Source organism: Phasianus colchicus, chromosome 2, assembly GCF_987193195.1.
Source record: "Phasianus colchicus chromosome 2, bPhaCol1.hap1.1, whole genome shotgun sequence".
Taxonomy (NCBI): Eukaryota; Metazoa; Chordata; class Aves; order Galliformes; family Phasianidae; genus Phasianus; species Phasianus colchicus.
In genome coordinates, this window is record NC_143437.1 from 26,008,478 (window position 1) to 26,023,894 (window position 15,417).

At 39.2% G+C, this 15,417-nt stretch overlaps 1 protein-coding gene across 2 annotated transcripts in view; it reads right to left on the bottom strand.

The window, feature by feature from the left end:
- SRBD1 (S1 RNA binding domain 1) overlaps positions 1-15,417 on the bottom strand; it is a 126,355-nt gene that overhangs the window by 63,988 nt on the left and 46,950 nt on the right. For both annotated transcript variants that reach the window (XM_031594673.2, XM_031594680.2), the window contains exon 17: positions 3,978-4,069. In XM_031594673.2, the coding sequence (XP_031450533.2) occupies positions 3,978-4,069 (92 nt within the window). The remainder of the gene's footprint in view (positions 1-3,977; positions 4,070-15,417) is intronic.

Consider the following 15,417-nt stretch of genomic DNA (forward strand, 5'->3'; position numbering starts at 1 on the left):
AAGGACAGGTTTGTTAAGGAAGTAAAAGTTGGGGGTAGCTTGGGTTGTAGTGACCACGAGATGGTGGAGTTCAAGATCTTGAGTGGAAGGTGCAAAGCAAAAAGTAGGATTGCTACCCTGGACTTTAGGAGAGCCAACTTTGATCTCTTCCGGGACCTACTTGGAGCTATCCCGTGGGCTAGGGTGTTAGAAGGTAAGGGGGCCTGTGAGAGCTGGTTGGCATTTAAACAGCTCTTCTTCCAAGCCCAGGATCGGTGCGTCCCTGTGAGCAAGAAATCAGGAAAGGGTGGCAGGAGACCTGTGTGGATGAGCAAGGAGCTCATGCACAAACTCAAAGGGAAAAAGAAGGTCCATGAAATGTGGAAAAAGGGTCTGACCACTCGGGAAGAATATAGAAATGTTGTCAGGGCCTGCAGGGATGCGACGAGGAAGGCTAAAGCCCACCTGGAATTGAATCTAGCAAAGGTGGTAAAGGATAATAAAAAAGGTTTTTTTAAGTATGTTAACAGTAAAAGGAAGACTAGGGAGAATGTAGGTCCCCTACTAAGTGAGGGGGGTGTTCTGGTAACGGGGGATGCTGAGAAGGCGGAGATACTGAACGCCTTCTTTGCTTCTGTCTTCAGTGAAAAAGCTCCCCCTCGGGAATCCCAGGCCCTGGTGGTTAGTGAGAAGGTCTGGGGAATGGAAGACTTCCCTTTAGTCAGGGAAGAGGCGGTCCGAGAGCGCCTAGGCAACACCAATGTTCATAAATCCATGGGACCCGATGGGGTGCATCCACGGGTGCTGAGGGAGCTGGCAGAGGTGATTGCTGAACCGCTCTCTATCATCTTTGAGAGGTCTTGGAGAATGGGGGAGGTGCCTGAAGACTGGAGGATAGCCAATGTCACTCCAGTCTTCAAAAAGGGCAAGAAGGAAGATCCAGGTAATTACAGGCCAGTCAGCCTCACCTCTGTCCCTGGAAAGGTGATGGAACAGATTGTGCTGGATGCCATCTCCAGACAACTGGAAGAAAAGGAGGTTATCAGGAGTAGTCAGCACGGGTTCACCAGGGGGAGGTCGTGCTTGACCAACCTGGTAGCCTTCTATGATGTTGTCACTGGCTGGGTGGATGGGGGGAGAGCAGTGGATGTAGTCTACCTTGATTTCAGCAAGGCATTTGACACTGTCTCCCACGACATCCTTATAACGAAGCTGAGGAAGTGCGGGATAGATGAGTGGACAGTGAGGTGGGTTGAGAACTGGCTGACTGGCAGAGCACAGAGGGTTGTCATTGGCGGTGCAGAGTCTGGTTGGAGACCTGTAACCAGCGGTGTTCCCCAGGGGTCGGTGCTGGGACCGGTCCTGTTCAACATCTTCATCAATGACCTTGATGAGGGGGTAGTGGCCACCCTCAGCAAGTTTGCTGATGATACGAAGTTGGGAGGATTGGCTGACACGCCCGAAGGCTGTGCTGCCATTCAGCGAGACCTGGACAGGCTGGAGAGCTGGGCAGTAAGGAACCAGATGAAGTTTAACAAAAGCAAGTGTAGAGTCTTGCACCTAGGGAGGAATAATTCCATGCACCGGTACAGGTTGGGGGATGACCTGCTGGAGAGGAGCTCTGTGGAGAGGGACCTGGGTGTCCTGGTGGACGACAGGTTGGCCATGAGCCAGCAGTGTGCCCTTGTGGCCAAAAAGGCCAATGGTATTCTGGGGTGCATTAAAAGGAGCGTGGCCAGCAGGTCGAGGGAGGTTATCCTCCCCCTCTACTCTGCCCTGGTAAGGCCTCATCTGGAGTACTGTGTCCAGTTCTGGGCTCCCCAGTACAAAAAAGACAGGGATCTCTTGGAAAGAGTCCAGCGGAGAGCCACAAAGATGGTGAAGGGCCTGGAGCATCTCCCCTATGAGGAAAGGCTAAGTGAGCTGGGTCTGTTTAGCCTTGAGAAGAGAAGACTGAGAGGGGACCTGATCCAGGTCTATAAATATCTAAGGTGTGGGGGGCAAAGTGGCGAGGCCAGACTCTTTTCAGCAGTGTGCAGAGACAGGACAAGGGGAAATGGCCAGAAGCTGGAGCATAGGAAGTTCCGCACCAATGTGCGCAAGAACTTCTTTACGGTGAGGGTGACGGAGCACTGGAACAGGCTGCCCAGGGAGGTTGTGGAGTCTCCTTCTCTGGAGATATTCAAGACCTGCCTGGACGCCTACCTGTGCGACCTGGTGTAGGGATCCTGCTTTGGCAGGGGGGTTGGACTCGATGATCTCTGGAGGTCCCTTCCAACCCCTACGATTCTGTGATTCTGTGATTCTGTGATTCTTTCTACAGTATCCTATTTTAATTGATATCCATTCCGTGTTACTGCTGTGGCATATTAAAAGAGTTGATTCTTTTCAAACTAGATGCAATAATGTTCAAGTTATGCCTGGAGCAACCTCATAGTAATAAAGGAGAAATGATGAATTCTAGATAATTAATACTGAAATAATCATGTATTACAAATTTGATTTCCATTTAATGTTTTTTGTCACGCAACACAAAATAAAAGTGCCTGAACATTCCAGAAACTAACTACAGTAGAAAACTGTCTATATTTGGAAAAGTAAACTGTTAATAATTAGACTTTCCCCTTCTTAGTGTTTCTCTGTACATTTACATCAACTCAAATACCGTATTTAATATATCAACAACAGAAAAAACTTCAGCCCACGGGAAAGTTAGTGGCATCTGTCACAAACATATAAATGTCACATGCCTAATGTTTGCTCAGGTCATACCATGACACAAGCAAAATCTCTTTGGCCCAGGGACAAAATGATGAGAGTGGAACCAGTTTGCAGGCGGGAAGGAATGAGTCAAGCAGAAAAAGGCTTGAGGTCTGCCTTGGGAAGGGAAGGGTTGATGCAGAGGTTCGAAACAAAATCCCTGCAAAAGCTCTCTCTTAAAACATTGAATTAACACAAATACCTTTTTCCCTTTTGTGGAAATGAGAGGAAAGAGGAACATGGGAAATCCTGGAAAGTTTTACCCTCAGATACCACATAACTTCAGAACTGTTTTCTGATGACCAATTTTGATGCATTCCTAAGAATTTCCTGGCCAAAAGCTTACTAAAGAAAGATTAAGAACATTATCATTTGGAGATTTATCTAAGAGCTCTACTGCATTTTTAAGTGTGCTTTATTGGATTGAATATGACAGCAAATTGTAGGAAAAGCAAGAAATGAGAAAGCAAGGATAAAAACAAGCTCAAGAAGACACATGAGCAAAAACATACAAGTGAAGTAATACAAAATAATTTTAGACCTGTCCTTACAGATGTTTCCCAATCAACCAACTCCACAAGTAGTTCAGACAGCAGTGAAGTTGCTAGGAATTTCATCTTTGAAGACCACTCCTTAATAAAAATCTGAAAAAATGGTAACACTGACACATGTGTATTTCTAAGAAATTATACTGCGTTATACCTGAGTAATATTTATGCTGAATGGTTTAAAAAATAAGAACTAAGTAGTTATTTCTGGAGTACTATATTCCATTGCATGAAGCCCTGGAAAGTGGTCTTAAAGGTGAAGAAAGAGACATGATCATCCTTCAGGATGATAAAATCTTTAAATTATCTGTTCTCTACTCTCAAGTTTTTTTAGGCCATAAAATGTTTAATTATCACAGATACTTGTTTACCTACAAGGAAAAGAGAGAAGAACTTGCTCTTGTGGGCATGAACATAAGAAAGTTTATGCAACGCATCAGCCATATTTAATCCCTTAAAACTCTTTACCATTATGATATGGGACCATGTCCAAAGGAGCCTTCACATTGCAGGCTTTGCTAGACAATGACATCACTGATTTGAACACCTAGGATCTGAGATGTGATCTAAGATCTAAAGTTCAAAAAGAAAGATGACTTATTTTTTTAATATACTTAGACTGTTATTAAACATTATATTATAAGCAGTACAGTCTGAGAATTGAGCTTCATGCTGAAAAATGCACAGTACCTGCACTTCTTAAATTAGGGTCAAGGTCTGGCATTTCTTTGGATGCTTCTGGACTCACGCTGTAGATAGATGCTCCTGCTTCACTGACAATGCTGGAATATAAAATGATAAACAATCAAACATGCAGCTGAGAACAACACATCTACTGTTTACCTAATTTAACATCTTAATGTTCTTTTTTTTTTTTTAAAAGCTTTAAAATTTTTTCAATGAACTGAATACCTATAAAAGTAAGAAAGTGCAAAGGAAAATATCTTTAAGCCAAAACACCCATCCTTAACCCACAACATTCGGTATTTTTCAGTTCTGTATTATAAATATCAATCTCTGTAATACTTGCATAACATAAAAAAATGCATATAGGAAACAAGTGTTACGAGAAGACAGCAGACAAACAGGCTTCCAGACACAAAACACGCAAACAAAAACCCACCTGATAATTTCATTAAAAACACCTAGGATGGGAAGTTTAATACCTGTTCATCGTATGTGTAAACCCAAGCCATGTGCGTGCACACCGTGTCTAATGCTAACTGCCTGACATGCTCAGGACAAAGCCTCACCTTTGCACAGACCGAGCTGCTGAACTGCAGATTGCTCCTCAGTGAGCATATAATTCCGTCTTCTCCCCACTCTCACTGTCATCCCAAAGTTAAATTGCAGACGGAATGTCTTCACCAACCTCAGTTACAGTCTGTATATCTGCAGCACACCTCAAGCTCGTTCAGGACTGATAAACTCAGCGATTCAAATCGCAGCATGCAATTAAAAAACCCTGGAGTGCTCAGTTCCACTCAAGAGAAAACTGCACTCAAATATTCACAGTCTAAGTCTATTTGCAGCAGGGAAATTTTGACACCACTGAATAAACAGCATATTTCTTCACATAACTTCAACAGAACTCAAATTTCACGTTGATAATTAAAACATGGTACAACTTCTACACTGAAAGAGTTACTACCAGTTTCAGAACTGCTTTTACTTTTATTATTTCACCCATTATAATAGACTTATCATTGCCGTAAGGAGGGAAACCTCAACCCTTAAGCAGCTGACCTTTCAATAAATTCAAAGCTTTGCTTTATAGTGTTTTTATTTAAATGAGGGTATAAATTTTTCTTTAAAGAACTTTTAGTACAACAAATGTAGGAATAAAAAAACTGAAACTTAGAAACCCCCTCCTTTAGAAAAAGCTGGAGAATAGAATGAAGATAAGACACATTCCCATCAGTGTTACAAGCATGTTAAACTTTAAATAATCTAAAATGCACAGATAAAAATGGTATACATTTCTTATGGTTATTGCATACTGGAATGCTGTATTATTTGCTATTCAATCTAGGCTGGATTTTTTGCTGACACGTCTGACTTCGTAGTTACTGGAATCTCAAAAACTATTCAATATGACAAACAGATTGGATCATTCAAAAACACAGAATAAAATCCCGTGCTCTTCGGCATTCTTGTAATTTCAGAACCTCTTGAACAACTGGTTTAACAGAGCAAAAAACTGCCTGGACACGATGGGCAGCAGGCTGGACACAGCAAATGCAACCAAGACTAAGAAGATTCAGCACTGGGAGCATAACTACAACATAAATGGCATTTAGAACACAGTCCTCCAACAGAAAGAACTGACAGCCACCAGCAAAACTAGTTGCAGAACACAGTCCGAGATCACAAAAACACGACTGCTGAAAAATGAAGATGTTGACAGAAGCCATAAACTGATTTTCCTGAGAAACTGGTAGTTTAAAGAACAACGCAACAGAATGTATTTCTTAACCTGTTCACACATTATAAAGGCAGCATCTGGCGAGTTCTCCCTTTCTTCATAAAAGAGAAATTGCTTCCAAAAACCCACACACATTAGCACATACTTCCAACAGCTTTAACTAACCTCTATTCAATCTTTTTATTCCAATAGGTCCAAAAGTTAACCTCTCAGACAACTTCTAAATGTAGTGTCTTTTCTACTGGTACTGCATTCCTATAAAAATCGCTATTTACATTCATTATTTTCCACACTATTTTTAAATTATTATTAGCTAAGCAATGCTGTACTATAAACTGTATTACTGCACAGAACACTGCCTGATAGCCCTCAGTTACTTTGTCTGTTAACAAACATGAAAGATTTGGATGGGGACTTCAGGACACTTCACATTTTATTGATTCTCATTAATGCTGTGTAGACAATGTTCAGAAATGAGGAATGCGGTGATACTCAGATTCTGCAGTAGTAAAAGGAAATCACTGTGCCAAGTGTTAAAGTAGGTAGAACAAGAGCTCCTTACTACAATAAGTAAATAAAATTCAGTTCAGGATGAGAGAGAAAAAACAGTCGAAAAGAGCACATTTCCTTTTCTCAAGTGCAAGAAAACTTATTTGCGGGGCAAAGGGGTGGGGAGAAAGCCAAGTAAGGAAAAAAAATGAATCTCAAACAGGAAAACAACATACAAAAAACACATTCAGAAGAGGCATACACGGGATATTTGACAGCTACTCTGAGATGGCTTTGTATATGCACGCAGCTATTCCACAAACTATTCGGTAGAGCAGACTTGAAATAGAAGGGGGAACAGTCCTGCACTGCTGCCCAAGGACAGCGAAATCCAGATGTTAAATACATTGCAATCGTTACCCACAGTAAATGCATAGGGCCACAAATGCCAAAGAAACCATTCTCTGGGTCACGCAACTGTAGCAAAGCAAGATCCTACAGACATATTAGCGGTTGTTGAGAGGTTTTACTCACTGTTTTTAGCTACAGCGAGGTGGTTGCTAATGTGACACTGGCAGACACAGCGCTCGAGCATGGAGCTTCGCCACAATACAGGATTACAAGCAAAACAGGTTTGGGGATTCACGTTTGCAGTTTTCCTGGATTTTGTTTTTTTGACTGGATGGGAGTGCCACTTTGGTGCAGAAATAATCTGGGGGAGTGTTTCCATTCTTCTTTATTTAACAATTCATTGCTATCTAGGACAATTTTACAGTAATTTAATGTTGTAAAACGTTCTGCTTTCAAAGAACATGTTTTTTCAATGTCAGAGCAGTTTAAGTCAAAACCAAACCTTCTCAAATTAGTGGGCCATATAAATTTACTGTGCTCCACACAGTTCTTTACACACAAACTTTTTTTTTCTTTTTTAAAGGATGCAATTTAACAAGAGCCAGAAGCACTCAGGACCTCAGTAAGAGTTGTTAAAAATGGCACCTAAAATCTGCAGGTAAACATGTATTCAAAAATAAGCATATCTATATTTTTTTCTTCAAATTTTCAAGCCAAATAATCTAATGAAGAATTATCTCTCCTTTCCAAGGAAAATTAAAACATAAAAACAAGCCTAATTTCTGTACATTCCTTAGGGTGAAAATTCTTGTACTCAGTAAAATAACAGCAGTTAAAACAATATTAACAAAAGTTGTTTTGCTACTGAAAGTCATTGTGTAGTAGAAGAATAAGCAAGTGATCTTAACAGGCTATGCTCATAATGTACCAATAAGCAAGTTTCACATAGTGCTCTCTTTATTAAAAAAAAGAAAAAAAGAAAAAAGGTAGTCTCTTCCATCTATATGGCAATTCATTATTATTATTTTTAATAAGAAAAGCCCAAAAGAAAGCTGCTACACAATATTTCAATTTAGCCATGGTAAAATAGTTGTTAAATAGAAAATAAATGTTTGTACATCGCACTGGTCTCATTTATGTTCTATTTCAGATTATCACTAATGCAACAAAGTGTATTCCACTAGCACCACCTGGTGGTCCCTCAGCTTTATGCCAGAAACCACATTAGCTGTATTCCAAACGTTTTAAGTATGTCTTCCAACATACTAGAACAAATAATCTTCTCACTGACCCTAAATAAGCATTATATAGCTGATATGAAGAACCATTCAAATTATACACATTTCTAATCTCTTAAATTTTTATTTTTATTTTTTTCAGGAGAACTCTTAAAAATATCTAATAACTAAAAAAAATTCAAGGTATTAAATACTTACAAAAATGCATAATAATAAAGAATACATCTAACAAATATATTAAAAAGTTAAATCTTGCAATTCCATACACGTGTGTAACAGTACTTTTTAAATATTTTTTTTCAGTAATTTTTTCATGAAAACCTTATGAAAACTGAGTAAAAATCTAAGGTGCATGCAAGGAAATACATACACATATCCTTAAACACACACACACACACACACACACACACACACACCAGTCAGAGGTTTCTTGAGTTAAAGACACATACAGCTTCCTGACATTTTCATTAACTTTACTACCAGCATTTTGGACTATTGTATTAAATTGAAGTCAATTCCTTATGATCAAACGCAATGCCAGATTAATAACAAACAGAAAAGTAACTTTAAACAATTTTCAACAATCTCCAAAACCCTGATTTACAACTAAAAGCCTTTAAAATAACATTTCAAGAAATGGACGCATCACAAAGAAGTGACCAGCATTACTATTTGGAAGAATGTTGTGGTCAACCTAAAAGCAAAGGGTACACTAACCTCAAAATGGGTGAAGTTTTCTTGTTTGATTATAATAAGATTATCTGCACCAAAATACAACTGCCCTCACAATCAAAGTTTAATTATGACTGTGGTTAACTAACCTAACAAAACTTTAAACAAATTACTTAAGAAATCTATTCTTCATAAACCTGTGTCGACAAAACCAGAGGCTCTGCTTGAGGGCGGAAGGGATAAAAAAATTACTGTGTTACTTCTTCAAATAACTGATTTAAGAATTATACAGGGCAGGAAGAAATACAATGATAAAAGGTCTGCTAGAAAAGAATACTACATTACATTTATACAGAAGTCCAGCATGCAAACTCAGTCATAGAATCACAGAATGGCCTGGGTCGAAAAGCACCACAACAATCATCCAGTTTCAACCCCACTGCTATGCGCACGGTTGCAAACTACTAGACCAGGCTGACCAGAGATCCAGCCTGGCCTTGAATGCCGCTAAGCATGAAGTATTACAGTCTCAGAAGAGCTTACAGGGACTGCCAATCAACCAGCTCTGGGGAGGGGAATGACCAGTTTTAAAGAAGAGGTCCCACTAAGGAGCTCTGAAGAGCTCAAGGTGCCCTCACACACCCCATCAGGTTATGAGTGTTACAGATCCCACGTTTTTGCTCAGTCACATTCTGTAATTTCCCATAGAAAATATTAGTTGAAACTGCTCACAGTCTTCCAAATTAACTACAACAAAAAAAGTTCATATATGTTTCTATCCAAAGTGAAAGAACTTGCTCAGTCTTTTGCCAAGTTTACCAGAAACTGCAACATGCAAAGAAGAAAGAAGTCTCAACTTGACCAACTCAACCGACTTCTTGGAATAAAAATTAAACTGTTTCAAATCAAGACAGTCATGCAACAAATTCAAATACAGGACAACGGTATGCCTTTCAGTCATAAACCCTACTTTTCCAAAAGCTTTCTGACCTATGGCAGAGGCAATAATCAGCTGGTAGAAGAGCTTCTGAAGTGCCAGAATTTTTAGGCAGCCATCACCACATCAAGGTTAACGTAACCAATTTTTCTCCACTATTAACACATGGTATTTAGAACCAGGCAGCTCAATGGCATTCTTAGTAGACAGCTTAGATTTTTAGAACCTACTGAACAGAACAATAGGTTCTGTTCTAAGTGAAGTTAAAAGGAATATCAGAAATCAAAGCCAGTTTAACTATGCAGTCTGGCTGAAGAGCAACAGTCAGATCTCAAACAACAGGTGAAATGCATGACAAATACTGCAAAGAAGGAATTATATTCAGAAATGCAGTTATTGAAATAATTATTTTCAAGTACTACCCACTTCCTTGTAAGATGGAAAATATTAGGACTATCAAGTGCCATTTTACATTCTGCTGCTTTGGAGTGGAGAAGAGGATAGCAAGTTGATTTTATATATTCTGCATGTACTCAGACAAAGGCTATTTCAAACAAAAGAATGACTACACTGAGACATACAATGTGACTGCCTCTTCACAAGCACAAAACAGGTTTCAACAATATGGGGGAAGCAATTCTGGCATGGGATTTAAAAGCTTCTTCTTTAAAATAGTAATTACTTTGGAATACGCAGTCCCACTCTGTTAGCTTTCTGATTTAGATGAATGTAGAGAAACTGTCCTACATGAAACACTTCATTGACTAGAAGAGTTCAAAATGTTCTCATTCTAATCTTTATCTACCATCATTCCTGTCTGTCCCCAACATCCACTGGTGAGAAATATCTTGAGTTGAAACAGTGGAACAATTGCTATGCTTTACCCGTGCAATAAAATAGGTTTTAGAATCCCTGCAAGATGTAACAATGAGTTATCATGCTTTAATTTTTTCCATATTAGCTGTAATTCCCTGAGCCCCTAAATCAAACAGAAACTACTTAATGTACTAAACTAATAAAACTAACTGTATACTTATGGCCTGGAACCCTTTATTCATTTGTCTGCAAATCATGCCCTCTGCACATCTCTGTGAAGGGAAGAATGATCAGATATCTGTCTTCATCTTGTCTGAAAACGATGACATTTTTCAGTAAGAAAAGGGTCCAAATGGCAGGTGTCAAAGAGCTTTAGCTTCACACGTGGTGCTAGGAGGCAGAAAAAACAACAGCAGCGTGTGGCCATGTCAGAGCTGTACAGAAGCTGCCGTACAAGTGCATATCTGAAAAGAGCAAACCTCATAGCCTGTTAAATCAATCTAGTGCCAGATGCTGTTATCAGAACAAAACTGGTGCTACGGATTCATCCCCAGAAGAAATACATGTCCCATGCCCATAGTGAAAAGTGAGCGACCTAGTGTGGCACATCTTGAGACTGAAAGTGACAGCTACCTGTGACTGCCCCCACCCGTTTTTATTGACAGTTTCAGAAAACAGGTTCTGTCATTGCTCATAAAATAGCTGGAGTGGAAGCATCCTTCTGCTCCTGCAGAGAACTTTAAAATCCGAACTACATGTTCAAAATCTACTTCCAAGTTAATCATCCAACTAAAAAGCAGTTGAGTCATTTACTTTTCCTTTAGACACTGTAGTACAAGAGACAGAATCAACTCCAGCTTCTCTCCCTGTTGCAGCAGTGCTATGGAAAGGAATCACTGCAGTGCAGACATTAAAGAATGCTACACTACCTTAATGTAAGAGGACAAGTTGAATTTAAAAAAAGCACCTTTCATATGATTACAGTATGACAGCATTTAAGTCAATCTAGAATCAGTAACAGTAAATACCTTCACATCTCTTAAAAGCCTTTCCTATTTATTGCCAATTAACATCAGTATTGGAACAAAGGAAAGACAATAAAAAAGGCTTCAGGATTGATAGGGGAAATGAAACTCCAATTAAAAAACCAAAGTAGATGTAGAACTGGTTGTTCCTTATGAATACACCTGAGAATTTTAAGACCACTCCTGCCAAAGCTCATTCACTTTTAAACAACAGAATTATCCAATTATCCCAATGTCCTCAGCAAAACAAACATTGAGGATTTTACCTAACCTCATTCTACCCTCAGGGACTGAAGTGGGAGCAAGGGAGTCAAAAACACAACTGATGTATGTAGGTAAAGCTTCAAAAAAAAGAGAAACACTAGTGATGTAAAATGCTTGTGTTTGACATGTTCAAAGACTTCTAAAACAATATGGCCTAGATACATTCCCAAAAAGAAAATTACATTGTTCCCCACAAAGCCTAGCAAAACCATCCCAAACCAAAGAGCACAACAAGCATTTTCAACCCTTGCACTTATCAGGTCCTGCAAGCCCAGCTGGACCAGAGCCTGCAGCAGCCCAGAGGGAGCTTGAAGCACCGAAAAGGAGCCCACTGGCAGCACTGCCCTGCCAGCAGCCCCAGATCGACTCAGCCGAGCGGAAAGCCCTGCAGCAGCACATTGGGAAAGCTGGTGGGTCATGCAGCCTGTCCGCAGCAGAGCAGGATCCTGCAGATGTAGGAACCAGCCTGGCTGCTCTGAGAAACAGCAAACGGTGCAAATCCTGGAATGCACCAGATACATATTCACGCAGAATTATTTGCAGCATTATAAATCTCACAGAGAACTGCGTCTAAAGGAACAAATACAAGGCTGAATTATTTAATTTAAAAAATTATTTCTGCCAATAGAGAAATAACTATAAACTTGGTATTATGTATATTTTGTGATGTCATCAATGTTATCTAATTGGGAAAATTAATGTCTACCTGATTTCTTAGATTACGTTTCTCTGCTGCATGCATGCACTGTCCTATCCACAGCATCGTTCTAGTATGGGACACCAGTCATTCAAGATGCAGATGATCTCTGAAGGAAGATCAGAATCACTGAATGGCCAGGATTGCAAGGGACCTCAAGGATCATGAAATCTCCAACCCCCCTGTCACTTGCAGGGCCACCAACCACCTCATTTAATGCTAGACCAGGCTGCCCAGGACCCCATCTAATCTGGCTTTGAACACCTCCAGGGATGGGGCATCCACAACCTCTCTGGGCAGCCTGTTCCAGCACCTCACCACTCTCTCTGTAAAGAATTCCCCCCTGACATCCAACCTAAATCTTCCTTCCCTCAGCTTAAAACCATTTCCCCTTGTCCTGCAGTTATCAACCCTTTCAAAGAGTTGATTCCCTTCCTGTTTGTAGGCGCCCTTTAGGTGCTGCTTGTTTGCCTGAGACCTTACGGAGCACACTGATTCAGTCCTATAAAAAGTGTATCAAGAACTGTTACATACTGTCTATTTGAAATTATCTAGGAAGGCTACAATAAAACACGCTACTTGGTTGCTACACTTACTGGCAGGAAACATTATCTGGAAAATGGGCAACAGGGAGGCAAGAGTTGAGACAGAAGTCCTGTTAGCCAGATGGAAGGCTGGAACTTCAGGTGATGTTAACTCTCACAGAAACTCTGTCTCCAGAAAGGAGACAAGACCACAACATATGGGAAAAAATATCTCTCGGAGGGCTGTACCACTAGCAACTCCCATTCTCTTCATCACTCATTTAAAGTCCTTTGGAGGAAGCCCAGTATGAGTTCTAGTGCAACCAGTACCCAGATTCACACAATTCTGACCTGTATCTTTGGCCTGATTCCTTTTCCCTTATGATCTTAGTACTCGTATGTCTCCTTAGCAAGTTACCCTCTCCCAGGTGCAGACTGACTAGGGGAAGCCATATGGTTTGCTATGCCTGTGCTCCCCTGCAAGGGTTGTGCAATACAGACTGCTCACTGAGAGGTAACTGCTCTTCTCCCACTGCTCCCCTCCCCAACCCTATTAAGAACTAGGCTGTATCTGACAACGCTATTTTAAATATTTCCAAATTAGAGACAGTCCTCAGCACAGCACATTGAGTACTGAGATACCCAGGTTTCCCACAAAGTGAAACTTGGAATAAATTAAGAATGACTGCTGGCAAGAAAGCATCTTTGATGTATTATATCATAAGGAAAAAGTGTAACTATTGCATTTTTCTGGCGTTGATGTTTTTTCTTTTCTTCTATTTGGAATTCACCTAGAAAACTGTCTGCTTCAGCTCACAGCAGATATGGCCAGATATGTTTATTCTCTAACTCAACACTCTTGAGACAAATGTTATATAGAGTAAATGGTGCTTGTTAAAATTATGTACTGCTGCCTCAAAAGTAATTTCTGCAAACTTAATCATCACAATGTTCTTACAACGTTTGAAGTCCCCATTTTTCTTTTTCTTTTTTTTTTTTTTAATGCAGGAAAATATTGGCTTTTATACTCCCCTTTTACTTTATGAAAATTCAAAGCTGACATTGATAAAAAAAAGTTCCACTCTGTCCATCAAGGGAATAAATTTCTTTACTGGAAGAAAGACTGTAAAGTAAGGTGCTATTTTAGTTCTCCCAGCAAAATCTACTATTACATACCTGTAAAGGAATAACAGTATTATAATACAGAAAAGATCATAGCAGATAAGAAAGTCAAGGGAAACACGCACAAACAAAGAGGTTACTCTGATTCTTCAGAAAGTATCTTTCCTCATATAAAATTCAGAAGAACTACCATATTCTAACAGTTCAAAAAACATACAATTTGCCTGTAATCAGGAAAAGCTTCTTACCATCTTTTTTTTTTTTTTTTTTTTTTTTAAATAGCTCACCTCCTTTCATAAGCAAGATGTTCTGTTTAAAATTAATCTTTCCTTACAGTCACTTTCCTCAGCCATAGATTTAAAGACAACGACGACCTAAGTGTCTATAGAGCGACATAAGTAGATTTGATGCTTTGTTTATTAAGTTACACATTTTTCTCCTTTGGGGCCTCTAAGGTTCTTTCATGTCTTCTCTAGTGCTCCTCATTGTCATAGGTTTAAATATTATTATTTTACTGATAAAATATGCAACTGCTGGGCATCTATAGTAAGAGATGTGAATCGGAATCAAGTGTGTCTCCAGAAGAAAGTGAGCTACTGTTCTATTGCTTAATCATTTAAAACAGGGATACCTTCTTATTTTCCACTACAAAGCCTCACGTATCAGCCTTAGTGGAAAAACAAGAGCCCCCAAACACTCACAATTATGAAACAAATTCTGAATAAACGTGCAATTCATGAAAACAAATTCCTTTAATAAGACTCAAACCAAAGAAAAAAATCTGACTCAATTGAAAAAAACCCAGAAATTAGTAAAATAAAAGTTCAGTTAGGAAGTGCTATATTTGTTCCCACCCACCCCCACTCTCCCTGCCTTTTTTTTTTTTCCTTTTAAAGAGGGAATAATTTGTTCCCTCAGGTTGTGACAGATCCACACTGGAGACTTTCCATGAGCAGTATCACTAGAACTGGCATAAACATATGCTCAAAGACCACTTCATTTAAAACACATTTTTCATCCAGTTACAAACACTTAAAAAAAAAATTTCTTCTTCTGCACTGAAATTCCTTATGCTTCATTTCTAACTAATTACTTTTAAACTGGAAAAAAGTAAAAAAACTTTTTCTATTTAGTTATCCAAATACGAAAGCATAGGATAAGACAGATTTCTTATTATTGAAGAGCTAGTCTTATCTCTGAATCTTAAGAACCCAACATAATTATTTTATGTCCTATTTTTTATAGCACCATTTGCAAAGTGTTCTTCTACTCATAGATATATTCCACAGTATCCAGGTAGTCAATCACCTGCAATTCCAGCAGTAAAAATCTCTTTAAAACAGTGTAGAGTTACGTTAATACATTAACATGACTCTATTATGAGTCCAGCTATAAATATTTTGTTGAAAGAAATCTTGGAACTGCATCTTTTTAATCATATTAATCCTCCTTGAGGCTCATTTTTTAAGAGGAAAACAATTTCTTAGAAACACATGAGGACTTGTAGGTGACAATTATACAACTCTAAACAAATGCACCAATGAAAACCAAATCCTTTTCAAATACAACT